The 27386-nt window shown below is 41.5% G+C and overlaps 1 protein-coding gene across 1 annotated transcript in view; it reads left to right on the forward strand.

Moving 5' to 3' along the window:
• The window catches only part of LOC126336370 (dehydrogenase/reductase SDR family member 11-like), an 83288-nt gene extending 59843 nt beyond the window's left edge, over nt 1-23445 (forward strand). The window contains exon 6 of the mRNA XM_049999975.1: nt 23112-23445. Within this exon, the coding sequence (XP_049855932.1) occupies nt 23112-23153 (42 nt within the window). The 3' untranslated portion in view covers nt 23154-23445. The remainder of the gene's footprint in view (nt 1-23111) is intronic.
• Nucleotides 23446-27386: the final 3941 nt, after the last annotated feature.

The raw sequence follows: 27386 nt of genomic DNA on the forward strand, positions 1-27386 counted from the left end.
ATAGGGGTACATTCTTGCAACTGAAATTTCGAATTTGTAGATTCTTGGTGATTAAATAACAGAATATGATTTGCCTGTATTATTCTTGAAATTTATTCTTCATCACATCTTTCAACATCTCACCACTTTTACATTATCCACATTAAGATAAAATCAATAATTACATTGTTGATGACAAACTTAGAAAACGTCCGCTTCCATCAGAGGCGTTTCCACCACCACTTACATTCTGCGGTAATCACATTATACCAAAGAGTTTACAAAGCAGAAGAGTTTACAAACTTTCTTTGCAAAAGAAGAATCTTCACAAAATTATATCTATAGTTTATAAATAAATCCAGAAATAAATTTCGTAATTAGAGATAGATTGTACAATTAATAACATGAATTTTAAGTATGCCAGAAATTTCGTGATTTCACAGATTTTTAAAAGAAGAGTAACTTTAACTGTTAGTACATATAGCTGTAACACATTAATTTCTTTTTTATAGATTTTAGCCGGAAATATAATACATCGTATATAAAACTATAGGAAATCTTTTCATGAAACAGCTGAGATAATTTTTACCTATGCAAGAATCGATAGTATACGTAGTACCCGTTATCTCCACAAAAAAAAGATAATGTTAAAGGAGAGTGATTCATTATATACCCTAAGATCTCTATTTTTGCCTTTAATTTTCATATCTTTTATGAAAATATTAATAAATATCGTTTACTAAGCATTTTTACGGTTTACTTGCAATACAAGTAAAATAGAGCCTGAAGATTAAAAAGGAAGTTACCACGCACGCTCTCAACCCCATGATCCTCGGATTACCAGAAATGTTCCGCTACGAAAACAGCTTCATAGGACGTGCGATAACATAAATGGCTCATGTCTCGCCATACCCACGCCAGTGATACCGATTTTAAGGCTCTGTACCTCAGTCGGTACAATCCGGTCTCTTACAGGATTACTTTGTCGTCGGTCTCTCTATCTTTCTGTCTGTCCGACTGTTAAAAACCATTTTTCTTAGGAACGGGTAGTTGAAAGTCATGACACATATTAGGAGCTATAGGTCCTTGGCGGTGTAAGAAAATTGGATCTACCACGTGAATGCAGTCAAAAGTTACGGCCATTTATGTCACATATTATGATGGTTGACAGTTCACTCATCAAAACCTAAAAGGTACTTCCCGTTGACCTAAAACCATGAAATTTGCAAAAAAAAACCTCTGTAGATATAAAGGAAAATATCAGAAAACCTTTAACCTATAATTACATTACGTGAAGATAATATATTTTAATAATTTGTTATCCACCTGTCTGTCTGACTGTTAATAATCCTTTTTCTGAGGAATGAGTGGACGTATATAGCTGAAACTGACATCACTTGCTAAGGTCTCTGGTCCCTTGGCGTTCTAAGAAATTTATTCTTGTAAGTCAACATAATCAGAGGATAAGGCTATTTATGTCACTTATTTATATATTCGCAAACTCAATCGAACCGTACAGGGTACGTCTCGTTGACCTACATTCAAGAAATTTGCCGTGTAGCAATATTTCATAGTAGAAGCGAGGAAATAAACCCGACAATTTTTAATTTGTAATTATTTCACATGAAGCAAACATTTTTGTCATCTGTTTTCCGACTGCCTGTCCTGTTGATGAATAGGTAAACGTATATCGAGTCTGTATCGATATCGTTAACAGGCAAAAATCGCCGAATTTCTCGATTCCCGGAATGGATCAACCGTCTACAGGATGTTCCCGTAAGAGCGTGCAAAAATGTAACAGGACATAGAGAATGCACCACTGAATAACTTGGGGTAGGGAACCTGGGGTAGGAGAAACCATTTTACGGAGATACTGAAGTAAAGTTGTCTGCCGTTTTGTCCAGATTTACTGTTATCTAGCTTATTTGCAACTAACGTGCGTACATGTTTACACGGTACTATGCTGTTTGTTTAGATGTACATTCTTTATTACCGAAAGCAAACAAGAAGGACGAGCCTGAATACTATGAAGTCGTGATGCAGCTGTTGTTTACCTTACTTGTCCATAAGGTGGCTCTGTTGTACCGTATTTACATTGTCTCATGACGGAACGTTCTATGACTCATCGGCATACCCATTCATTACACAGTGCTATTCAGGGACGTATGTTACAACATGATGGAGCAGTACCGGTAAAGTTTCGCAGAACTCACTTCTAAACATTCATGGTGGTGTCTGTTTGTACTATATCGTGTCTCCCTACCACTTTCGCGCAACGACGCTCTGAGCGTGTTTTTTAGGGAATTAACTAGTTTGAACCTGGGACCTGCTGCTGGTAAGGAGACGCCAGACCACACATGACATGTAGAATTCAGAAGAGTTCAGTGAGACTAGGGATGATATAACCAAATACTAAATGATCTCAGCGTCAGCTCCACTGCACTCCCTGTAAAAGAATCTTAATACTAACTAAATTTAGTGGAAAGGGTTCAAGGCTTTCCAATTTTTGTTTAGCTGGTAAAATAACGTCGAAAAAGCAGTTAAGTTTACCATTGGAAATTTAATCTACTCACAAAACATCGTTTATAAATTGCACTATTGATAAAAGGAAATGTTTCAATACAGGATGGTAAAAACCAACTGCGTTCAACAAAAATGTGAACGAATATTCCCTAAATGGGTTTCCAAGTTCTACAATCGATCGAAGGATGACCTATGCCATATCACATCTATAATCTAGGTTTAAATTAAGTTTCACAAAAGAGAAAACTATCAAAATGGTCTACAGTGACACTCAATTATCTTTAATTACTTATCTAACTTGTCGTAAATTACAGTGGCTGATGTAGCTTCTCAATAACTATATAAAAGAAAAATCATCGCGTTACAGATCTGTTCTTCAAGTGGCAAATATGAACACCATGAGTTTTAATTAACGATCGACACTAGTATTACGCAAAAAAAGGGGGTGTAACAGATGAGACTTCTGCAGTTCTGAGTGAAGCCTTATGCGCTCAAAAATGCGGCATCGCGTGCGTTCATTACCTTGTCGGTGTTTAGGCAGCGTCAGGGCGACAGCGGCCGCCGCACCAGCCATCCAGCTCGCCGTCTCGGAACCAACTCTCCTCTAACTTCTCCTTACTACAATTTACCGAAGTTAGTTTAAAAAAAAAAAAAACTATCTGGCTATCTTTTCATCTGACCAATCAGGGTCTCAATGTTAACCTTAAGCTCCGCCTACAAAAATTCTGTCTATCCAATGAGAACGTTATACTTTTCGTGGTGGGGCAATGTTTTTAAAGTTTGCAACGTAACAGAGACGCTAAAAAGTCTCACGCTAAAACCTGCAGCTGGTGTGGTCCTTTTAGCGTTATCGTAAGATCTATTCTGCTTTTCTGGAGGGCTCTAGCTTTTAACATGGGCTGGGGGTTGTCCTTGACGTACCTGAGACGCGAAACAGCCTCACGCTAAAACGTGCGCGTTGTGTAGTCGTACAGGTTGGCTCGCGGCGTGGGTGCCCAGCCCCTCCCTTATCGTAGGGCCTTCTAGCTTAACACGGTTCTGCTCTCGGCTTCTGTCCTCGTTTATCGCCTCGGAACTGCGTCTGCCTCACGGTGGGAAGGTACGACATGCATTTAGGCATTCTTGTGTTAGTCTGTGGTATTCCATTTGCTCAGTCGTTACTCTTATTCCTTTGGTTAATTTAATGTCACGATTTATTCGGAGCTATGTGACATACTAGTAGATTTGCTTATTATGTCAGGGTTTTCATGGAAGGTGTTGGATTTGCCTGACACCTTACATATCACCATCCTTCGAACTTAATTTTTGCACTGAATTTAGGCAATGATTGAATCGTTGTCTAAGTCAGTCAAAAATTTTCTAATTTATCGAAATTTTGTTGCATATTGTTCAGCCACGTTATTCTGTTCTATGCTAGTTTGTATTACTAATTTATATTTTTATATTCTTCCACATTATAGTTAAAAATGACAAGAGAAGAATATTTTTATTCTATTATTAATTTTTAATTATTTTCTTTCTTTATTTAAGTGTGAAGTTTGTTTTTTAAGAAGTTTGTTTTCGAAAGTGAGGTGTCTTTCACATCGATTTTCTTAGAAATATTGTTTTTGTAAATGTAGTAATTAAGTAAAATCTATTCCTAACAGATTTTCTAAATATCATGTACAAGTAAAATGTTTTTGTTTCTAGACACTCATTTCCACATTGTTACACTAACAAATAAGAATTATTTCCAAGAATTACTTTGACAAAGAAATATACATACACAAGTATTGAGATATTATCTTAATAAATGGTACAAATGCTTAAAGAAAGGGAAAACATCCAACAAGGTAATTTTTTATTCTTTGTTTTTATAAGGAGGAAATAAGTAAAATATAGTTATTCTTTTATTTTTATGAGGAGAAAATAAGTGGCGTATTGTTTCTTTATATACTGTCCATTTCAGAACTAATGACTTATTTTTATCGATAGTCTATTCTTTATTTAAGTCCATCGTCAATGACTTATTTTATAGTTCATTAGCTGTCTGCTGTGCTTAACTTATTTAGTTTTTCACAATTTTCTTTTGCACAATTCATATATCACATAATTCGATTTCACACACTCACACAATCCTATGAATGTTCAAGCATGAGGTTGGCGAATGTTTTGTTTTTGCACGAAGGTGATGGACTTGAGCGAGATGGATGTGGGCAAGTATTTGATGTACAGCTTCGTTCGTCGTTCCTTGTTGGCTTTGCAAGTGTGTGTTGCTGTTGTGGAGGTCCCATAATGGAATGGAGCTGTGAGTGCAGAATCTCGTGGTTTACTGTCTTTGTATGCGTGAAAGTCATCGTTATGTGTCGCTGAATGCGGTCGTTTTTCGTTGTAATACTTCGCAGACGACTAGTTTACAATAGGATAGGGATTTGGGAAGGTATGTCGTCTATTCTTCACCCATCTTCTTTCTTGGTCTCAATCTTGCGAATCTTCAACTTCTGTTCTTCCTGCTTTTTCTCTGCTTCTCACTTGCTTCTTGGTTCTTCTCTGGGCAGCATATGGAAATATTTATTGATAACTAGTCGCTTTGAAGTTCTCCTCCTAGTAACAGTTTGATAAATTGTTTGGGCGCGTCATTTTTAATTTGTGGAAGTTCTTCTTCAGTTTCGTGCATCAGCGTGCTCTTTAATAGCAGTAGTGTGACTTTTACGCAAATTTTTTGCCAGTGGTGGCTTCCCCAAGCGGTCTTCTCATCCGGCCGTTTTTTGCTCGCTCCGTTCATTCGGGGCTAGGAGACCCTTCCGGCGTTCGCCGTCCGAGCGCTGTCTCAGCAGGGGTCTGTCACTGTGCGGCTCGGTGTTCCATCCGAGCAGGGTTCCTCCTAGCGGGCAAATTTATTGCCCACTTTCTATACAAGGGCCTTCTGTCCTTTCCCTTCTGTCGGCGCTCCTGCTATGTGGGAATCGTGTCTTGCTAGTTACGTCCCTTTCTTTCTTGATACATCTCGCGTTGCAACTTGTGGGTCGTTGCATCTCTTCATTGCTGGAGCTTTTACAACGGTTCTTACAAAAAGTTTTACTTATAATCATCTAACATGTCTAGTATCTACTTGTTTTAAGCCTTCTTAAAAAGCTTCACAAATTTCGGCGCCCTTTTCCATGTTACAATTCTAAGATATTTTGAGTCTTAACGTCTACTCAAGAATCCTCAAATTCGTTTTTATTTTTGTGTAGTGTCGTGGTGTATAGCATTTTAGTATTTCATGCTGTTAGACTATCTACGCTTTATCCCTTCACCTTAATCTATCGTACTATTGGTGTTATTATTGAAACTACTTTCTTTTTCCCACCTTCCTCTCTCTTCATTCTTCTTTCTCCTGACGATCTTATCTGTAACATAATCTTGAAATATTGTGCTGATTATTTACCAATAATAAAATTAATCTTCAAACTTGTACTGAAAGTGTTTAATACTGCCAGCCTTAGGTAAAAATACCTCTGCTTTATCTCGTAAAATACCCTCTAATTCTATTTTACTGTGTTCCGAAATACCTTGAACTTCTTGCAATTTTTCGTCGATTTCTTTATGGACTTCTAACATGAGTTGAGGCGATTCCTTCTTTTTGTGCATACCATTCTAATTCTTCATCCTCTTTATCTAGCGTCATTCTTAATTGTTTGTTTATAACTGGTATCTCTTCTAATTTTAGCTTTTGCTCAAAGAGAAGTGTGACATTCCCGAATGTTACGCTACCTTTCCCCATATCTATTATCGCTCGTCTCTCATTTAAAAAATCTGCACCTATAATCAAATCTACATTTAGTTTAGGTATAATCACGAAGTTGGCTTCGATCTTTTGACCTTGGCACGAAAGAATTAACCTTGTTTGTCTCGTAACTTCCGCAGCATTGTTTGTAATAGGACCTCTTACTTTAATCTTACGAGTTTTCAGAACTGGCAATTCCTCATTGGCATTACACTGCATGAATAAATTTTCTGAGATCGCAGTCAGTTCACTTCCGCTATCAATTACAATATTGACTGGGATATGCTTTACCATGGCCTTCACAATTGGTTGAATTTGGAAGGGTTGGTTCTGTTCTTCTTCTTCTTGCATCAACTAATCCTCCACTGAATCATACATGAGTCTTTTTAGGAATTTCCCTTGTGAATTCGAACTTTCTGTAGGATAATCTTCGACTGCTACTTCTCTCTCTTTTATTTCCTCTTCTCTATTTCTTCCTTTATTTACGCTTTCTTCTGCATCGCCTGCTTTTCCTCATCCTCGTCTATCTTCTCCTTCTTCGTCGCTACTTCCACATAATCGCATCTAAATGCTCTAGTTATCGCTTCATAACTTCCTTCATTATATACGTTGGATTGTGTGCCCACTCGTAACTTATTTTCAACTTCTGTCGACTGCGCATTATCCTCATTGAATTCGCTTTCCCTGGTTTCCATCTCAAATAGCTCTGCAATACTCATTACTTCGTCCTTTCGTCCTACATTCGTTGTGCATGCCTCTGGTAATTCATCTTCCTCGTCAGTATTCTCCCAATTAATTTCGTCCCAACACGTTATTGTTATTTTCTTGTCTTCGTTTTCATCTGGTCCCTGCGGATATGTTTCTTCTTTCTTCTCTTCTCGTGATAAGATTTTTACTTCTCTGTTCAAGGTGCTGCAATTGTCCTGGGTCGGTGCGTCATTCTCTTTGGCATCGGCGCTTAGCTGTCAACTCGAACGTTTATTGGGATTTGGTGGTCTTACCTCCACGTCTTCTATCTGTATTCGCTTTCCTTGTTCAGCTTGTTGATAGTGGTTTCTTTGTTGATAATTTGTCGGTCTATTGGTTCTCCAGTACCCGTTCCGGTTGTCGTTATTCCCTCTGTAATAGTTGTTGCCGTTCCTGGGTGAATTATAGTTATTGCCATATTCTCTTCTAAATCCATAACCGGTTCTTTGTTGAAATCTATTGTCGTTTCTTAGTGCGAAGTTATCACGTGGTTCGTAATTATTGTTTCTTCGTACTGTATCTTGTGGATTCCACTGCTTTTTGCTTTCGTTTTCACGTGCGCTTCGTCTTTTTCTTGCGTCATCTTCCGAAAATATGAACTCTAGTTCCCTTAGAATACCTTCAAGTGCTTCGACGTCATTGGCTCCGCGATCTACTAATGATTGCTGGTATTTCAATGGTAGCTTCATCGCGCATAATTTAATCAACTCTCCGTCACTGTATGGTACATCTAAGCATTGATTTTTGTTTGCCATTCCTTCGAAAAATTTCACGGGGCTCTTCTCTCCAGAATTTTCAAAATATGGGTTCTGTAATAATCCGTACTTCACTCTGTTCTGTGCTTCGCTCGACCAATATCGTGAGAGATATTTTTCTCTCTGAAATCTTCGTACGATCGGCATGTCGCTGCAATATTCTGCATGGTTTCTGCGACTGTTCCTGACATGTGTGCACAAATAAAGTCTAATTTGTGTGCTAGCGTCCAGTGTTCGGGTAATCCTATTCGGAATTGATCAATAAAAGTTCGTGGATGTAATGAGTTTCCTTCTCGAAAGTGTTGAAATTTTCTGACTGTGAGGAAATGATAGTTGTCGTACTTCGTCATAATTCCATATGAAATTCGCGATTCTTCGCCACTTTTGTTTGTGATCATTTCTCTCGTCAGTCTTTCCTGTTGTGGTAGATCCATTGGATATTGTCCACTATAACTTTCGCGTACCCACGGTGCAAGCTGTCTGATTTCACATATGCTACTCTCCGCCTGTGATTGGAATCGCAAATGCGTAACGTCTTCGTTAATTTCTTGTTTCTCCGGTGCTGTTACAGATACGGACGTGGTCGCAGACTCTATCCTTGTTCGATCCTGTTCACTACGCTCTCCAATGGTTTGCAACAACTCTGTTGGCAATTTCTGAAATTGTCGTTTCGTTTCCGCTTCTATTTTGACTATGCGGTTATCATATCTTTTCAGCGCTGCTTTTGTGATACGTTTGTGTAAGACATTGTTTTCAACAATTTCACGCGCTGTACCTGCTGCTTGTCTAGTAATTACCTTTATATGTTTCTTCAGTTTCTTGACTTCTCCCTGGGTGTTGTTACGTAATGTTTTGATCTCGTCCTGAATGTCAATACGTAAAATTTGTACGTCCGCTTGTATCTTGTCAATGTCTGTTCTCAATTGATTGTGACCTATTATTAAGTTTCCTATCACTTCTCGAGATTCTTTTGCCTCGTCTTCAATATGACTTAGGTGTGACTGAATTTTTTTGTTTTGTTCTTTAATCTCACGCATTTGTCTCGTGGTTTCTGCATTCTGAATTTGAATTTGGTTCGCAATTTCTTTATTCTGCCTTGTCATGGTTTCCGTAATTTGTTGTAATAATTCTGCCAGATTGGTGGGTCCTATTGCCTTTTCTTCCGACGTCCTACGCTCTGTGTTTTTGCCCAAGTGTTGGTTCGCAACCGATTGCATTGAACTGTGCGGTGACACGTTTCTGCTCGCATTCCTTGTACTCTGTGGTGAGGGAGCTCTGATTACTTGTACTATGGGTTCTACGTATTCAAGACGCAAGTTAGAATCCTCATCGACTGTCTCTCTACTTTTCTGCTCCTCTGTCGTATGCTGACTTAGGTTTTCTATGCCTCGACGTACCTTATCCTCGTTATGGTGCGTTATATGTCTTATTTCCTGCGATACTGCATCGTCTCTTGTATTGTCCTCTATTCTCTGTCCATTTTCATTCTGGGTCTCTACCTCAATTCGGTAAAGGTCACGATCTGCCATTGCTAATCTTTCCGAATCCCTTATTTTCTGTTTTAAAAACAATTTACGCGCCCTACTTCGCGTCATTATGCGCTCATACGATCTCACACGTTTCATAAACTTTTTGTTCACACGACTTCACACTACCAAGACTGACAATCCATTCACTTACTTGTTGGGACAGAACAAACTTGTCAACGATGTATCCGCCACCTGTGCGCTTACATTGGAGAGAAAACTTAATTCTAACAATTTTTAAAATTCATAACTTAATTATGCTGTTGTCTCTGCTGGAATGTTATTCTTCAATACTGTCTTAGTACCTATAGCTGCAGCTACTGTTTTCGACTATGTATAACTTCAGAAAAAAAATTTTTTACTACGAAAATTTTTTAACAGGATATTTTTCTGACCTAATTAGGCATGTGGTCGACCTTCAATCATGGTATTTTACCATCCTGGCAGGTCGCCATTTTCTAAACATTCATGGTGGTGTCTGTTTTTACTATATCATGTCTCCCTACCACTTTCGCGCAACGACGCTCTGAGCGTGTTTTTTAGGGAATTAACTAGTTTGAACCTGGGACCTGCTGCTGGTAAGGAGACGCCAGACCACACATGACATGTAGAATTCAGAAGAGTTCAGTGAGACTAGGGATGATATAACCAAATACTAAATGATCTCAGCGTCAGCTCCACTGCACTCCCTGTAAAAGAATCTTAATACTAACTAAATTTAGTGGAAAGGGTTCAAGGCTTTCCTATTTTTAGTTAGCTGGTAAAATAACGTCGAAAAAGCAGTTAAGTTTACCATTGGAAATTTTATTCTACTCACAAAACCTCGTTTATAAATTGCACTATTGATAAAAGGAAATGTTTTAATACAGGATGGTAAAAACCAACTGCGTTCAACAAAAATGTGAACGAATATTCCCTAAATGGGTTTCCAAGTTCTACAATCGATCGAAGGATGACCTATGCCATATCACATCTATAATCTAGGTTTAAATTAAGTTTCACAAAAGAGAAAACTATCAAAATGGTCTACAGTGACACTCAATTACCTTTAATTACTTATCTAACTTGTCGTAAATTACAGTGGCTGATGTAGCTTCTCAATAACTATATAAAAGAAAAATCATCGCGTTTCAGATCTGTTCTTCAAGTGGCAAATGTGAACACCATGAGTTTTAATTAACGATCGACGCTAGTATTACGCAAAAAAAGGGGGTGTAACAGATGAGACTTCTGCAGTTCTGAGTGAAGCCTTATGCGCTCAAAAATGCGGCATCGCGTGCGTTCATTACCTTGTCGGTGTTTAGGCAGCGTCAGGGCGACAGCGGCCGCCGCACCAGCCATCCAGCTCGCCGTCTCGGAACCAACTCTCCTCTAACTTCTCCTTACTACAATTTACCGAAGTTAGTTTAAAAAAAAAAAACTATCTGGCTATCTTTTCATCTGACCAATCAGGGTCTCAATGTTAACCTTAAGCTCCGCCTACAAAAATTCTGTCTATCCAATGAGAACGTTATACTTTTCGTGGTGGGGCAATGTTTTTAAAGTTTGCAACGTAACAGAGACGCTAAAAAGTCTCACGCTAAAACCTGCAGCTGGTGTGGTCCTTTTAGCGTTATCGTAAGATCTATTCTGCTTTTCTGGAGGGCTCTAGCTTTTAACATGGGCTGGGGGTTGTCCTTGACGTACCTGAGACGCGAAACAGCCTCACGCTAAAACGTGCGCGTTGTGTAGTCGTACAGGTTGGCTCGCGGCGTGGGTGCCCAGCCCCTCCCTTATCGTAGGGCCTTCTAGCTTAACACGGTTCTGCTCTCGGCTTCTGTCCTCGTTTATCGCCTCGGAACTGCGTCTGCCTCACGGTGGGAAGGTACGACATGCATTTAGGCATTCTTGTGTTAGTCTGTGGTATTCCATTTGCTCAGTCGTTACTCTTATTCCTTTGGTTAATTTAATGTCACGATTTATTCGGAGCTATGTGACATACTAGTAGATTTGCTTATTATGTCAGGGTTTTCATGGAAGGTGTTGGATTTGCCTGACACCTTACACACTGACATGCACTTTCTGTGTATGGGGAAGTATTTTGCAATGCTTTAGCTGCTGAAAGGCTGTAAAGGGAAAGGTTCCTTAACTGGCATCTCTCGATCGACAAATGCGGGAGACTGGTTCGTTGAAAAGAAGAAACGAGGGACCTGGCAGCATGACGACCACTTGCACACCCGATTTTGGAGCGGAGGTGCTGAAGGGTGTTACAGCGGACTCCGCCACAAGTACTCGTCCTATTGCACGTCAGATGGGCGACGCATCTATTAGCGTGTTCAAGAATGGTTCAAATGGCTCTCAGCACTATGGGACCTAACATCTGTGGTCATTAGTCCCCTAGAACTTAGAACTACTTAAACCTAACTATCCTAAGGACATCACACACATCCATGCCCGAGGCAGGATTCGAACCTGCAACGGTAGCAGTCGCGCGGTACTAGCGTGTGCCAAGCACTCCACGAACAACAATTACACCCATATAACCCACAACGGATCCATGCACTAAGGGTCGCGTTGTGTCAGTGGATGCACCAACAGTGGATTGATCGACCAGATTTCCTCCAAATCGTGCTGTTTACTGACGAGACCTCCTGCGACCGTGATGATGTTTCGAACAGCAGGAACAGCCATGTGTAGGATGAGGGAAACGTCCACGCTGTGGTAGGGTCACACAATCAAGAAGGTTTGGTGTGAACATCCAGACCGGCATTGCAGTCGACAATCTCATTGGGACATATCTTCTACCTGGCCGTGTGAATGGCCACCTGTACTGGAGGTTTGTGCAAAGAGTTCTACCTGAGTTGTTGGAGAACGTACCCTTGGCTGTTAGTGAGAGATTGTTTGTACAACATGACGGCGCATTGCCTCACTTCAATCTGGATGTCCGCAATCACCTCAGTGCTGTATTTTCTGGTCGCTGGATTGGAAGGAGGGGTCCTGTTCGATGGTCTTGGAAGGAACCTGATCTGAATCGCCTTGATTATTTCTCATGGGGATATCTAAAGTCACTTGTGAGTGAGACCCCAGTGGGTACCGGGAAGGAACTAATTGCCAGAATTGTAGCTACCTGTGATGTGATTCAAAAGATGATGTTTGTTAGGCTACGTCAGGATCTGGTTGGTCGATGTCACAGTTGCATTGAGGATGATGGCCGTGAGTTTCATCACATGATGTAAAATGGAGTACAAAGGGTACACACATCTAAAAACGTTTTACATCACCCTGATTCCCAGAACTCCTGAAGATAGACGTTGACTGTGGACATTGTATCAGAGACACAGTCCCTTTGAGTGTTAAGATATGTCACTAAATCCGCCAAAAGGTGTAAACCATCATGCATCAGCATCGCATATTAGACAGACGGGGTCCGACAGTCAACCAGTTGCAGTCATTCCACCAGCAACGAGGTACATGGCTCATGTTGTCTCAACCATGCCTAGACGGTCGATGCTGCAGTTCGATCGCGTCAGCATTGTTACTTTGAGCCAGGAAGGGCTTTCAACAAGGAAAGTGTCCAGGCGTCTCAGAGTGAACCAAAGCGATGGACATGTTCGGACATGGAGGAGCTACAGAGATACAGGAACTGTCGATGACATGCCTCGCTCAGTCCGCCGAAGGGCTACTACTGTAGTGGATGGACGACCGGTGTTGGCCGTGCGGTTCTAGGCGCTTCAGTTAGGAACCGCGTGAATCCTGCCTCGGGCACGGATATGTGTGATTTCCTTAGCTTAGTTAGGTTTAAGTAGTTCTAAGTTCTAGGGGACTGATGATCACAGATGTTAAGTCCCATAGTGCTCAGAGCATTTCTTTTTTGCAGTGGATGACCTCTACCTACGGATTGTGGCTCGGAGGAACCCTGACAGCAACGTCACCATGTTGGTTAATGCTTTTCGTACAGCCAGAGGACTTCGTGTTACGACTCAAACTGTGCACAATAGGCTGCATGATGCGTGACTTCACTTCCGATGTCCATGTCGAGGTCCATCATTGCAAACACAATATCATGCAGTGCGGTACACGTGGGCCCAACAACATGCCGAACGGACCGCTCAGGATTGGCAATTGGAAGCACGCTCTCTTCACCGATGAGTGTCACATATGCCTTCCACCAGACAATCGTCAAAGACGTGTTTGGATGCAACCCGGTCAGGCTGAACGCCTTAGACACACTATCCAGCGAGTGCAACAAGGGGGAGTTTTGGAGTGCCGTTATGTGAGGCCGACGTACTCCGCTCGTGGCCATGGAAGGCGCCATAACGGCTGTTCTATACGTGAATGTCATCCTCCGACCGATGGTGCAACTATATCTGCAGCATACTGGCGAGACATTCCTCTTCATGGACGACAATTCACGTCTCCATCGTGCACATCTTGTTAATGACTTCCTTCAGGATAACGACATCGCTCGACTAGAGTGGCCAGCATGTTCCCCAGACATGAACTCTATCGAACATGCCTGGGATAGATTGAAAACGGATGTTTATGGGCGACGTTACCCACCAACCACTGAGGGATCTGCGCCGAATCGCCGTTGAGGAGTGGGACAATCTGGTCTAACAGTGCCTTGAAGACCTTGTGAATAGTATGCCACGATGAATATAGGCATGCATCAGTGCGAGAGCACGTGCTACTGGCTATTAAAGGTACCGGTGTGCACAGCAATCTGGACCACCACCTCTGAAGGTCTCGCTGTATGGTGGTACAACATGCTATGTGTGGTTTTCATGAGCAATGAAAATGGCACTAATGATGTTTATGTTGCTCTCTATTCCAATTTTCTGTACAGGTTCCGGAATTCTCGGAACCGTGGTGATGCAAAACGTTTTTTGATGTGTGTACATTTATTGTGTTAATGATGGTATCTGCAATTAACTATAACTAATGTACATAAAAAATACACAGTAATATTATTTTATTCCCATTATCTCCTTAAGCTGGCTCCTCCGACCGCAGTTTCCCTGTGTCAGATTGTCCAGTGGAGCATCGTCTATGTCCTGTTAAACCTTTGCACGCTCTTGCTGAAATACCCTGTAGGTAGGCCTACACAATTAAATATTCACGGAACCCTCTGTGCGCTAGTCCTGCTTCGACTTTGATTTCTTTTTTTATAAACCGTTGTCCGTCTGGAGCTCCCACCTGTGTCACTTTCATCATTGGCCAAACCCTGCATATACCATAAACCCGGACTAAACCGGTTGTAATGACCAGACATGTTCCCTTTGTAAGGAGGCTTTCAAGGGTTAGTTAGCTTCTACGTTCAGGCGTTTGCCAGTTCTGGTCTTGCAGCATCTCCTGAACGCTCTATAATGAGTCAAGCAAACTCTGTCACTTAATATGTGAAGGTTTTTTTTCTTTTAAAATTACCGCTAACGGTCACAAACTTTGTCAACAATTGTATTACTTATTTATTTAACGACATGTATCGAGAGTTAAACCTCATCTTCAGGCTAAATGGCGCTACAAAAACAGGTTTACAACAAGGTCATACTGACATTACCTAGTCTTTTCGTGAATACTGTGCACATCTTTGTTCTTCTGGCGTGGCGGTCTCGTTGTGATGCGTTGCGGTGTATCCATTTCCGTAGCTCTCTTGGTCACTGTTCACAATTATCACTAACATAGCAGTAACTTAGGAACATGATCACAAACAGTTCTGTAGTGCTGTGATATTTTACTGCAGCTCGAAACCTAGCGCCGATTTTGATAAGAGATGCCTTTAATAGCTGCCACAATGAAACTCTGCCTCTAAATCTGACAGAAAATTTATAGAGTCATAAGTAAAGTACAACCACGGCAAGGAACAAACAACACCCTCACTGCGAGACAACAATTTTAAAATTACCGGTGGCAGAGCCACTAAGGGGACTTTATTTCACACAGTCTTCCGAGATTCCTTCACCGAAGAAGACGAAATAAATGTTCTATTATTCAAATGAAGAATAACTTTGAAGTACACTACTGGCCATTAAAACTGCTACACCATGAAGATGACGTGCCACAGACGCGAAATTTAACCGACAGGAAGAAGATGCTGTGATATGCCAATGATTAGCTTTTCAGAGCATTCACACAAGGTTGGCGCCTGTGGCGACACCTACAACGTGCTGACATGAGGAAAGTTTCTCATACACAAACAGCAGTTGACCAGCATTGCCTGGTGAAACGTTGTTGTGATGCCTCGTGTAAGGAGGAGAAATGCATACCATCACGTTTCCGACTTTGATAAAGGTCGGGTTGTAGCCTATAGCGATTGCGGTTTATCGTATCGCGACAATGCTGCTCGCGTTGGTCGATATCCAATGACTGTTAGCAGAATATGGAATCGGTGGGTTCAGGAGGGTAATACGGAAAGCCGTCCCGGATCCCAACGGAGTCGTATCACGAGCAGTCGAGATGACAGGCATCTTATCCGGACCGTGCAGCCACGCCTCGATCCCTGAATCAACAGATGGGGCCGTTTGCAAGACAACAACCATCTGCACGAACAGTTGGGCGATGTTTGCAGCAGCATGGACTATCAGCTCGGAGACCATGGCTGCGGTTACCCTTGACGCAGCATCACAGACAAGAGCGCCTGCGATAGTGTACTCAACGACGAACCTGGGTGCACGAATGGCAAAACGTCATTTTTTAGGATGAATCCAGGTTCCGTTTACAGCATCATGATGGTCGCATCCGTGTTTGGCGACATCGCACATTGGAAGCGTGCATTCGTCATCACCATACTGGCGTATCACAGGCGTGATGGTATGGGGTGCCATTGGTTACACGTCTCGGTCACCTCTTGTTCGCATTGACGGCACTTTGAACAGTGGACGTTACATTTTAGATGTGTTACGACCCGTCGCTCTACCCTTCATTAGATCCCTGCGAAACCCTACATTTCATCAGGATAATGCACGACCGCATGTTGCAGGCCCTGTACGAGCCTTTCTGGATACAGAAAATGTTCGACTGCTGCCCTGGCCAGCACATTCTCCGGATCTCTCACCAATTGAAAACGTCTGGTCAATGGTGGCCGAGCAACTGGCTCGTCACAATACGCCAGTTACTACTGTTGATGAACTGTGGTATCGTGTTGAAGCTGCATGGGTAGCTGTACCTGTACCAGCCATCCAAGCTCTGTGTGATTCAATGCCCAGGCGTATCAAGGCCGTTATTACGGCCAGAGGTGGTTGTTCTGGGTACCGATTTCTCAGGATCTATGCACCCAAATTGCGTGAAAATGCAATCACATGTCAGTTCTAGTATAATATATTTATCCAATGAATACTCGTTTATCATCTGCATTTCTTCTCGGTGTAGCAATTTTTGTGGCCAATAGTGTAGATACCTTCAGCATAGCGTATCAGCTTAAATCAATAAAGGAAAGACGTTCGGTCTGAATTTTATATCAGGCACGTTGCTTTCAGAATATACTGATACAATAGCTCCATATTTAGCAATCCAAGGCAACCGCTCTCTCGGCCAAAGATCCCTGCTTGAAGTCTGAAAACCTGCACAGATCACACCAGTACTCAAGAATGGAAATAGGAGTAACCAGCTGAATTACAGATACATATCACTAACGTCGATTTGTAGTAGGGGTTTGGAACACATACTGCTTTCGATCATTACGAATTACCTCCAAGAAAACGATTTATTGACTAAACAGATGTAGATGTTAGTTCCTGCATATCCTCGAGTAATGTGGTAATGCCCTTATTGTGCATCAGTGACCTAGCAGGCAATATTAATTGTTACCTCAAACTTTTCGCAGATACTGCAGTTACCTATAATGCAGTACTTCTACCATAAAACGATTTATTGACAATAACTCGTTTTCTTGGAGGAATACTTCATTATAGATAACCGCATCTTCTGCGAAAAGGGTGAGGTTACAAGTTGTATTGTCTGCCACGGCACTGATACACAACGTGAACAGCATGGAACCCAACACATTACTCGAGGGCTCGCAGGAAGTAACCTATACTCTGTTGATGACCCTCCATAGAATATAAAATGAGGCGTACTCCCTACCAAGAAATATCCCAGATAATATCGTTCTTGTGAAACAAGACTAGTTCTCATTCGCACGAAGCAGTGAGTGCTATCGGCAGTGTACTGAAGTTAATGCCATATTTCTAGGCATCCAGATGGCTTTTTCCATCGTCTCTCACAAGCAGCTTAAAATCAAAGTGAGTACCTGTGGAGTATCGTCTCAGTTGTGAGACTGGATTCGTGATTCCTGTCAGAAAGGTCACACGGTTCGCAGTAATTGCTAGGAAGGCACCGAGAAAAACAGAAGTGAAATCTGCCTTTCTCCAAGGCAGTGTTATAGGTCCTCTGCTGTTTCTAAACTGTATAAACCATTTAGGAGGAAATCTGAAAATCCCTCTTAGATTGTTTTCAGATAATGCTGCCATTTTCTAGCTTGTAAAGTGATCAGAAGCAATTGCAGAATGATTTAGGTATCTGTATGCCGCGAAACATGGCAGTTAAATCTAGATAATGAGAAAAGGGAAGTCATCCACATGAGCAATAAAAGGAATCTGCTAAATTTCGGTTATGCGATAAATAATACAGATCTAAAGTTTGTGAATTCTATTAAATACTTATGGATTACAGTTACGAATAATTTCAATTGGAGCTATCACACACACTATGTGATAAAAAGTATCCGGTTGAAAATGACTTACAAGTTCGTGGCGCCCTCCATCGGAAATGCTGGAATTCAGTATGGTGTTGGCCCACCCTTAGCCTTGATGACAGCTTCCAATCTCACAGACATACGTTCAGTCAACTGCTGGAAGGTTTCTTGGGGAATGGTAGCCCATTCTTCACGGACTGCTGCACTAAGGAGAGGTATCGATGTCAGTCGGTGAGGCCTGGCACGAAGTCAGCGTTCCAAAACGCCCCAAAGGTATGCTACAGGATTCAGGTCAGGACTCGTGCAGGACAGTCCATAACAGGGATGTTATTGTCGTGTAATTACTCTGCCACAGGCCGTGCATTATGAACAGGTGCTTGATCGTGCTGAAAGATGCAGTCGCCGTCCCCGAATTGCTCTTCAACAGTGGGAGGCAACAAGGTGCTTAAAACATCAATGTAGACCTGTGCTGTGATAGTGTCACGCAAAACAACAGGGGATGCAAGCCCCGTCAATGAAAAACGATAACACCACCACTTCCGAATTTTACTGTTGGCACTACAAACGCTGGCATATGACGTTCACCGGGCATTCGCTATACCCCCCCCACCCCCCACCCCGCCTGCCATTGGAAAGCCACATTGTATACCGTGATTTGTCATTCCACACAACGTTTTTCCACTGTTCAATCGTCCAATGTTTACGCTGCTTACACCAAGCGATGCGTCGATTTGTATTTACCGGCGTAATGTGTGGCTTATGAGCAGTCGCTCGACCATGAACTCAAAGTTTTCTCACCTCCCGCCTATCTGTCATAGTACTTGCAGTAGATCCTGAGGCAGTTTGGAATTCCTGTGTGATGGTCTGGATAGATGTGTGCCTATTACACATTACGACCCTTCTCAAATATCGGCGACCTCTGTCAATCAACAGACGAAGTCGGCCTTTACACTTTTGTGCTGTACGTCTCCCTTCACCTTTGAACTTCACTATCACATCGGAAAAAGTGGACCTAGGGTGTTTAGGAGTGTGGAAATCTCGCGCACAGACGTATGACAAGTCCAGTCACCTGATCATTTTCGAAGTCCGTGAGTTCCGCGGAGCGCCGCCTTCTGCTCTCTCACGATGTCTAATGATTACTGAGGTCGCTGATATAGAGCACCTGGCAGTAGATGGCAGCACTATGCACCTAATATGTAAAACGTATGTTTTTGGGACTGTCTGGATACTTTTGATCCCATAGTGTAAATAATGTTCCAAGGAAAGATTACCGAAGATTCCGAGTTATTGACAGGACACTTAGAAGATGCAATAGGTCTACTAAAGAGACTGCCTACCCTATTGTTGTCCTTCCTCTTTTGGAGTACAGCTGCGCGGAGTGCGATCCGTATCAGATAAGATTGACGAGCAACATCGAAAAAGTTCAAAGAATGGTAGCTCGTTTGGTATTATCGTGAAGGAGAGAGTGTCACGGATATGAGAAGCAAACTGTGGTGGCATTCAAGGACGTTTTTAGTTGCGATAGGATCTTTTCACAAAATCTCAATCACCAACTTCCTCCTCAGAATGTGAAAATATTTTGTGGCGTCCACCTGCATACGGAGAAATGGTCGTTGTAATAAGATAAGGGAAGTCAGAGCTTGCCCGGAAAGATTTAAGTGTTCGTTTTTCTGGCACGCATTCGAGAGTGGAACGGTAGAGAAATAGTTTGAAGGTAATTCGATGAACCCTCTGCCGGATAATTTATGATGGATTGCAGAGTAATCATGTATATGTAAATTGCGCCTCCCTAGTATTCAACCAATCAAACGAAGACTCCCATTTTGTTTACCACCGACTCAGTCTTCAAGGTCGTTACATCTCATATCTTCGCAAATTGTTACACCCAGGTATGAGTTGACCGGTTACAGCAGTAACTCAGTAATATTGTAGTCACCCACTACGTTTTTCGTTGTGTGAAGTCACGAATTTTACATTTGTGAACATTTAAAACAAGTTACCAATCTTTGTACGACTTTGACATCTTACCAATATCCGACTTAATATTTGTGCAGCTGTTTGCAGACAGTACTTCATTACAGATAACAGCATTATCTGCGGGATGTGTGAGGTTACAATTAACACTGTCTGTTACGTCACTGGTAAAAAAATTGTACAGCCAGGGTCCCAGTACATTACTCTGGAGCGCGCCGGAGGTAACTACTACATCCAAGATAAAATGAGGCCTCCTCCCTACCAATAAATCCGCACTCCAGTCATTAATTTCTCCCGATACCCCAAACTATCGTACTTTGGATAAAAAGCGTATATGTGGTACTGAGTCAAATAATTTTGAAAATCAGAGAAAACTAAATCTACCTCACTGCCTCGATCCATGGCTTTCAGTGTCTCGTACGTGATAAGGGCGAGTTCGGTTCCACTTGATACGTTGTAAGGGTCACCCCGAGACAAGTATCTCACAAGTGCTGCCCACTTCATCCACTTCCTGATCGATTTTTCTTCTAGTGGAGAAAACACTTTTGCGTCGGGATTTTGTCGTTGCCTCTACACCGGAACTATGACGTATTCCTTCAAAGCGTTAGCTGATATATTATACTTGACACCCTTGGCGTCAAATTTCTCGTAATATCAATCTATACTACAAAGACAAGTCATCGTTTTACTTTATTACCAAAAGTCTCGAAAAGTTCTTGGCAGTTAACTTAAAATTTTACACAATACCCTAATGAACATTTGGACGGTCTGTAGGCTATATATTTTTCAACATTTAAACATATGTGTAATATATATTTAGGAAAAGTTGTTACCAAAAATTAGAAACCTTTTTGATCCATTTACTTCAAATTTTACTCGATACTCGAAGGAAGATTTAGACGGAGATAAGCTACATATTTTTAATCTACAAAATATATAAATATATATTTAATATAGAAAGGGGTAATGTTGGTTGGAAAAATCCTGAAAAGTTGTTGACAAACTTACTACAAATTTCACGACAGTGATAAATATTCAGATGGGCATGAACTATAAGTCTTCTTTTAAACGACAATGTACAAATTTACTATTTCAACTGATGACATGAAGGAAAATGCTGTGCTGTGTTGTGAAAATGTGTTGTTTGATTTCTTTTTCGCAGTCAGTTTCAAATACAATACCAGGACATTGATCGTGGCCGGGCCAAATATCTCAAAAAATAAGTGTCAAACGAGAAAACTACAAAGAACGAAACTTGTCTACCTTGAAGGGGGACACAAGATGGCGCTATGGTTGGCCTGCTAGATGGTGCTGCCATAGGTCAAACGGATACACTGCGTTTTTTTTTAAATAGGAACCCACATTTTTATTACATATTCGTGTAGTACATAAAGAAATATGAATGCTTCAGTTGGACCACTTTTTACGCTTTGTGATAGATGGCGCTGTAATAGTCACAAACATATGGCTCACAATTTTGGACGTACAGTTGGTAACAGGTAAGTTTTTTAAATTAAAATACAGAACGAAGGTACGTTTGGACATTTTATTTCGGTTGTTCCAATGTGATACATGTACCGTTGTGAACGTATCATTTCTGAGAACGAATCCTGTTACAGCGTGATTACCTGTAAATACCACATTAATGCAATAAATGCTCAAAATGATATCCGTCAACGTCAATGCATTTGGCAATACGTGTAACGACATTCTTCTCGACAGCGAGTAGTTCGCCTTCCGTTATGTTCACACATGCATTGACAATGCGCTGACGCATGTTGTCTGGCGTTGTCGGTGGGTCACGATAGCAAATATCCTTCAACTTTCCCCACAGAAAGAAATTCGGGGACGTCAGATCCGATGAACGTGCGGGCCATGCTACGGTGCTTCGACGACCAATCCACCTGTCATGAAATGTGCTACTCAGTACCGCTTCAACCGCACGCGAGCTTTGTGCCGGACACCCATCATGTTGGAAGTACATCGCCATTCTGTCATGCAGAAATCAGCATACATTGCACCATTTAGATTGCATCGATAAAATGGGGGCCAATTATCCTTCCTCCCATAATGCGGCACCAAACATTGACCCGCCAAGGTCGCTGATGTTCCACTTGTCGCAGCCATCGTCGATTTTCCGTTGCTCAATAGTGCATATTATGCCGGTTTACGTTACCGCTGTTGGTGAATGACGCTTCGTCGCTAAATAGAACGCGTGCAAAAAATCTGTCATCGTCCCGTAATTTCTCTTGTTCCCAGTGGCAGAACTGTACACAACGTTCAAAGTCGTCGCCATACAATTCTTGGTGCATAGAAATATGGTACAGGTGCAATCGATGTTGATGTAGCATTCTCAACACCGACGTTTTTGAGATTCCCGATTCTTGCGCAATTTGTCTGCTACTGATGTACTGATTAGCTGCGACAGCAGCTAAAACACCTAATTGGGCATCATAATTTGTTGCAGGTCATGGTTGACGTTTCACCTGCGGTTGAACACTTCCGGTTTCCTTAAATAATGTAACTACCCGGCTAACGGTCCGGACACTTGGATGATGTAGTCCAGGATATCGAGCAGCATGCATAGCACACGACCGTTGGGCATTTTGATCACAATAGCCATACATCAACACGATATCGACCTTTTCCGCAATTAATAAACGGTTCATTTTAACACCGGTAATGTATCACGAAGCAAATACCTTTCGCATTTATACGTTTGTGACTATTACAGCGCCATCTATCACAAAGCGATAAAAGTGGGCTAAATTAAACATTCATATTTCTTTACGTACTACACGAATATGTAACTAAAAATAGGGGTTCCTATTTAAAAAACGCAGTTGATATCCGTTTGACCTATGGCAGCGCCCTCTAGCGGGCCAACATTAGCGTCATGTGGTTTCCCCCTTCAAGCTAGACGAGTTTCGTTCTTTGTAGTTTTTTCGTTTGTTGCTTATTTCGTGAGATATTTGGCCCGCTCACTATCAATGGACCACCTTGTGTGTGTGTGTGTGTGTGTGTGTGTGTGTGTGTGTGTGTGTGTGCGCGCGCGTTTGCGTGCGTATGTGTGTGTGTTTCAGAAGTGATGGTCAGTAATTCATACATAGAAAGTACAGACCAGTTTTTTGTAGAAATTACTTTGTTAATGATTGTTAGCAATATTTCAATTTATTTTGTTTTATTTGCAGGTCTATGAAATGCTTGTCATCCCGACTGCAAGTGCGCTATAAAACGAACTCGCCTTCTCATCTCGTCCTGCATAATACGTACATCAACCAGAAGATATGGTAAAACTGACGTGATAACTGTGTGAAATTTGCCTCGCGAAACAAAATGAGAAAGTGGGAGCACAATATTGCACGTGTTTCCCCTGCTACTAAATGAAACATGTCTAAGACAGTTCTCGTCTTGCACTTTGCACGTAATGAGACATTTGTAATGGAAGTGTCTCATGAAGAGATATCTTTTAGCTGTTCTTTCGAGTTGTATCAAACTCTCAAATAAAGACATGTTGAAACCTCCTGTCTGCGTGTTATAAATTTAATAAATCACACTAAAAGTGTTCACGTGTGTGCACGTTCTTGTGCGTGATTGGTAGTTTACTGACGAGTGGACCAGTAAGCGACTACTTATCAAAAAGGGATGCTAAATGCTAACTTACATATTCTATGTAGAACGTCTTTACTAACCACTAAATAGCGGGCGCAAGTATGTATTGATTATTGTTGAGAATATTTTACATCAAAAGATCGTCTATACGTGCGTAGAACGTTCTATTTAACATCGTTTGCTACGTAATAAATGTGATTCCCATGTATGGATAACCATAAAAGTTATCGTTATAGCAAACAGTTACGATGGCGGTTTCTTCGAACATATATCATAAAAATATTCTTGCGAATATAAACATTTGCAATATGTGTTACATGTTTACGTTGAAGCATCACCAGCTGTAACAACATCACGGTCTCAAGTCTGCAAAACATTAGAAGATTGGTCAAATAATAATTTTATTTTGACTGTAGCCACAGCCATGTTAAATATTTTGAATGATGCTGCCGTCATTTGATGGTAATAATTTTTAGTTTATTGTTATACAATTCAAATTTCGGTCTTAGGTAATTTTCAAGTACAAAAATGTATTTTTACGTCAAAACACATCAGACTTCCATGAAATAGCAAGTCCTTGTCGGAAAAGCATGTCTGGTCATGCAGGCCTGTTTTGTCATTAGTGAAAGTGAGAATGTATCTAAAACTTCTAAATACAGCGCAAACTTTCATTTCTGGACCCTGTAGGACAGTTGTTATATGAAACTGCTAAACTAATAAACAGGTGTACGTTACACTGTTGTCTCGCCACCACTTCTATTCTGATCGAAGAGCTGCTCCACCGTGTCTTATCCGTGGAACCTTGCGTGTAGCTGCAACCGGTGCTCACCTAGGATGTCAGTGGCAACAGCAGTTCCGTATTCATTTCCGCGTTCCCATGTAATGATCCGCTTTTCAGAGCAGACGACAGTTACTTCACAGTCCTTGGATCTTCAGACGTACTGTCCTCGTTGGTCAAAACTGTGGGGACTGATGATCCTGCCGTTTGGTCCATTCATATCCCAAACCAAGCAACCAACCAACCAAATACTGTGGCATTTCCTTCTTTGCTTTCTACATAAATCACCAAATTTGTCCTTGGCAGCAGTATATGAAATATGGACCTGCTCGTATAGCTCAGCCCACAAGCTGCGTCTCAGTGGTATTAGCATTCGGCCACAGCGTTGTTTATTTGTGAGTGCCGCATCCGGTATTTAGAAGTTACGAATTATTTCTGACGTCTCGCGTAACGTATTACACAGCTGCGTTACGTGAAAAGTCCTATGATTTACACTTCCTCAAGTGTGTAAAAAAGTGTAAACAATGGCAACACACCCTCAGAAAAATACTGTTAAACTAGAATGCGACATGGACCTCGCTCGAGCGGTTAATACCTCTCAAAATTTACAAGTTACTACTTTTATAATATTAGAAAACGTTCGTAGTTTCAGACTTGCACGCTTGGGGCGCCATTGCAGACTTGTATACGGTACGTGTGTGATGTAATACCTGCTTAAGAAGAGATAAGCAGATAGTGTCTAAACTAATACTAACGGAACAGCCTACTATTTCCATCTTAGCTCTACGTCAATGTAAGAGCTAGTAATCTGTGAGTGCACTGGTAACTTTAACAACAGACTCTGTCTTAAAATTACAGTTAGTCTAGTCGAAGGCAACCAGATAGATTTGCGAGGTTTTAACATTCCTGTAGAAGTTCCAAAGAAAGGAATAAAACTCAAATTGCTCAGTTATAGAAAAGTTCTAGCAATTCTGAGTTAATTTTTGATAGATTTTTATCCGCTCCCTGTCCAAAATCGAATAGGATCTATACAAATGGAAGTTAGAAAAACGGATACAACCCGTAATGAGTATTGGGGGCTATCAACCACACATTAAAAACTTTCGGTAACTACCAGCATGCTTCATATGTAATGAAAAAGATCATATTGAGCAGCACGGTCCCAGAAGAAAGTTTCGTCTTGAAGTCGACCTAACTAAACGCACACCCTTGTTTACCGACCTCGTGGTGGGAATAACCTATCAAAATTATGAAATTTGTTCTATAAATCTGCAACATATGAGTAGAACAGTGATACGAAACAATTGCTACAACAGAGGAGAATTGTTTTTAACAAGAAGCAAGAATTTCATTTTTTACAGTTAGGCAGAATATCGGAATCCTTTCTTATTATAAAGGAGAAAAATTGTCTTTTTAGAACAGAGGGTGACACAGTTGTTCTTTTATCTGTATAGGTGGTAGAGAAACAAAATATTTAACCGTTCAGTATGTAAATTTAGTAATCAAAAATTAGTGACTAGATCTCATTGCAACGGAAAGGTGATTTCGAACCAGGCTCACATATTCTATCCTTGACACTCTCTTCCCCATTAGGTGATAATACAAAACGAGCAGCCTTTCTGTTAACTTTGTCGGTATCCCCCGTCAGTGCTATATGGTAAGGATCCCATACGGCACAGTAGTACACTAGAAAAGGACGGACAAGCATGGTTCGCGTGTTAACCATGCAATGACATTGCGGTGTGCACGTCCCTGATACTCTTGGTTGTTCTCTGGTATCTAGAATAGGAATTGGTTCTTGAGGAGTTACTGCAGTTTTGAGCAAGAAAGCGTACACCAGTGATTTCAGTGCTTTCTGCCTCTTCCTTTGTGCAGCCTTCCGTAGTCCAAAAAGCCATACCGCGCTAATAATCATATCTGCAATTACCCTTTCAAATTATTTGCACCAGTGTTCATGACTGGAACTGTCCATGAGAAGTTTGATTACAGAGTACCGATACTTACAAAGATGAAGTATTTCCTGAGCCTCATGAATTCATTTCAGAGATAGAGAATTGTCAGTATTGTAGAACACTCAGTATAATGTCGTCTATTGAAACTGAACTACACTTCTCGAACAATCACTATATACACAGAAAAACAAATAACTTCTAGACGACCATTCATCAAGAGCGTCGGTGAGATCTGTCAGAGCTGGTCCTACCTCGGTGAGAATCTGGCTGTACTGCTGCTGTGCTGGCCTTATAAAGCCGGCGGAGGCCGGCGGAGTACTCCAACTTTCCCTGAAACTGTGAGGCGACATCTCCAGAAAAAGGTTCGCATTAGTCTCCAGAAAGTTCTGCTTGTTTTAAGGAAATGTTTTCCTCTTGGTTGCGCCTGCAAGTGCTTGAGTATGGTATATGGTACACAGAGGCGTCTTGAATGTAGTCTGCCTGGCAGGGGCCGTCTGTGGCAGACGTAACAGGAGATGTACGTACCAATGATTCGTCTTTCTCAACTAATAAATCTATTGTTGATTTTTGAATCTTTCAGTATTCTAATGCACTGTTAAGCCACATGTAATCAGCACCCCTCCACCTCATGCTGTATTCTATCACCCTGATACATTTTCTGTATCCAGAAAAGCCCGTACACGACCTGCAACATGTGGTCGTGCATTAACCTGCTGAAATGTACGGTTTCGCGGGGATCGGATGAAGGGTAGAGCCACGGGTCGTAAGAGATCTGAAATGCAACGTCCACTGTTCAAAGTGCCATCAGTGCGAACAAGAGGTGACCGAGACGTGTAACCAATGGCACCCCACACAATCACGCCGGGTGATACACCAGTACCGCGATGACGAATACACGCTTCCAATGTGAGTTCACCGCGTTGTCGCCAAACACGGATGCGACCATCATGATGCTGTAAACAGAACCTGGATTCATCCGAAAAAATGACGTTTTCCCATTCGTGCACCCAGGTTCGTCGTTGAGTACACCATCGCAGGCGCTCCTGTCTGTGATGCAGCGTCAAGGGTAACCGCAGCCATGGTCTCCGAGCTGATAGTCCATGCTGCAGCAAACGCCATCGAAC

This window comes from Schistocerca gregaria, chromosome 2 (assembly GCF_023897955.1).
Source record: "Schistocerca gregaria isolate iqSchGreg1 chromosome 2, iqSchGreg1.2, whole genome shotgun sequence".
In the NCBI taxonomy this organism is placed as follows: domain Eukaryota; kingdom Metazoa; phylum Arthropoda; class Insecta; order Orthoptera; family Acrididae; genus Schistocerca; species Schistocerca gregaria.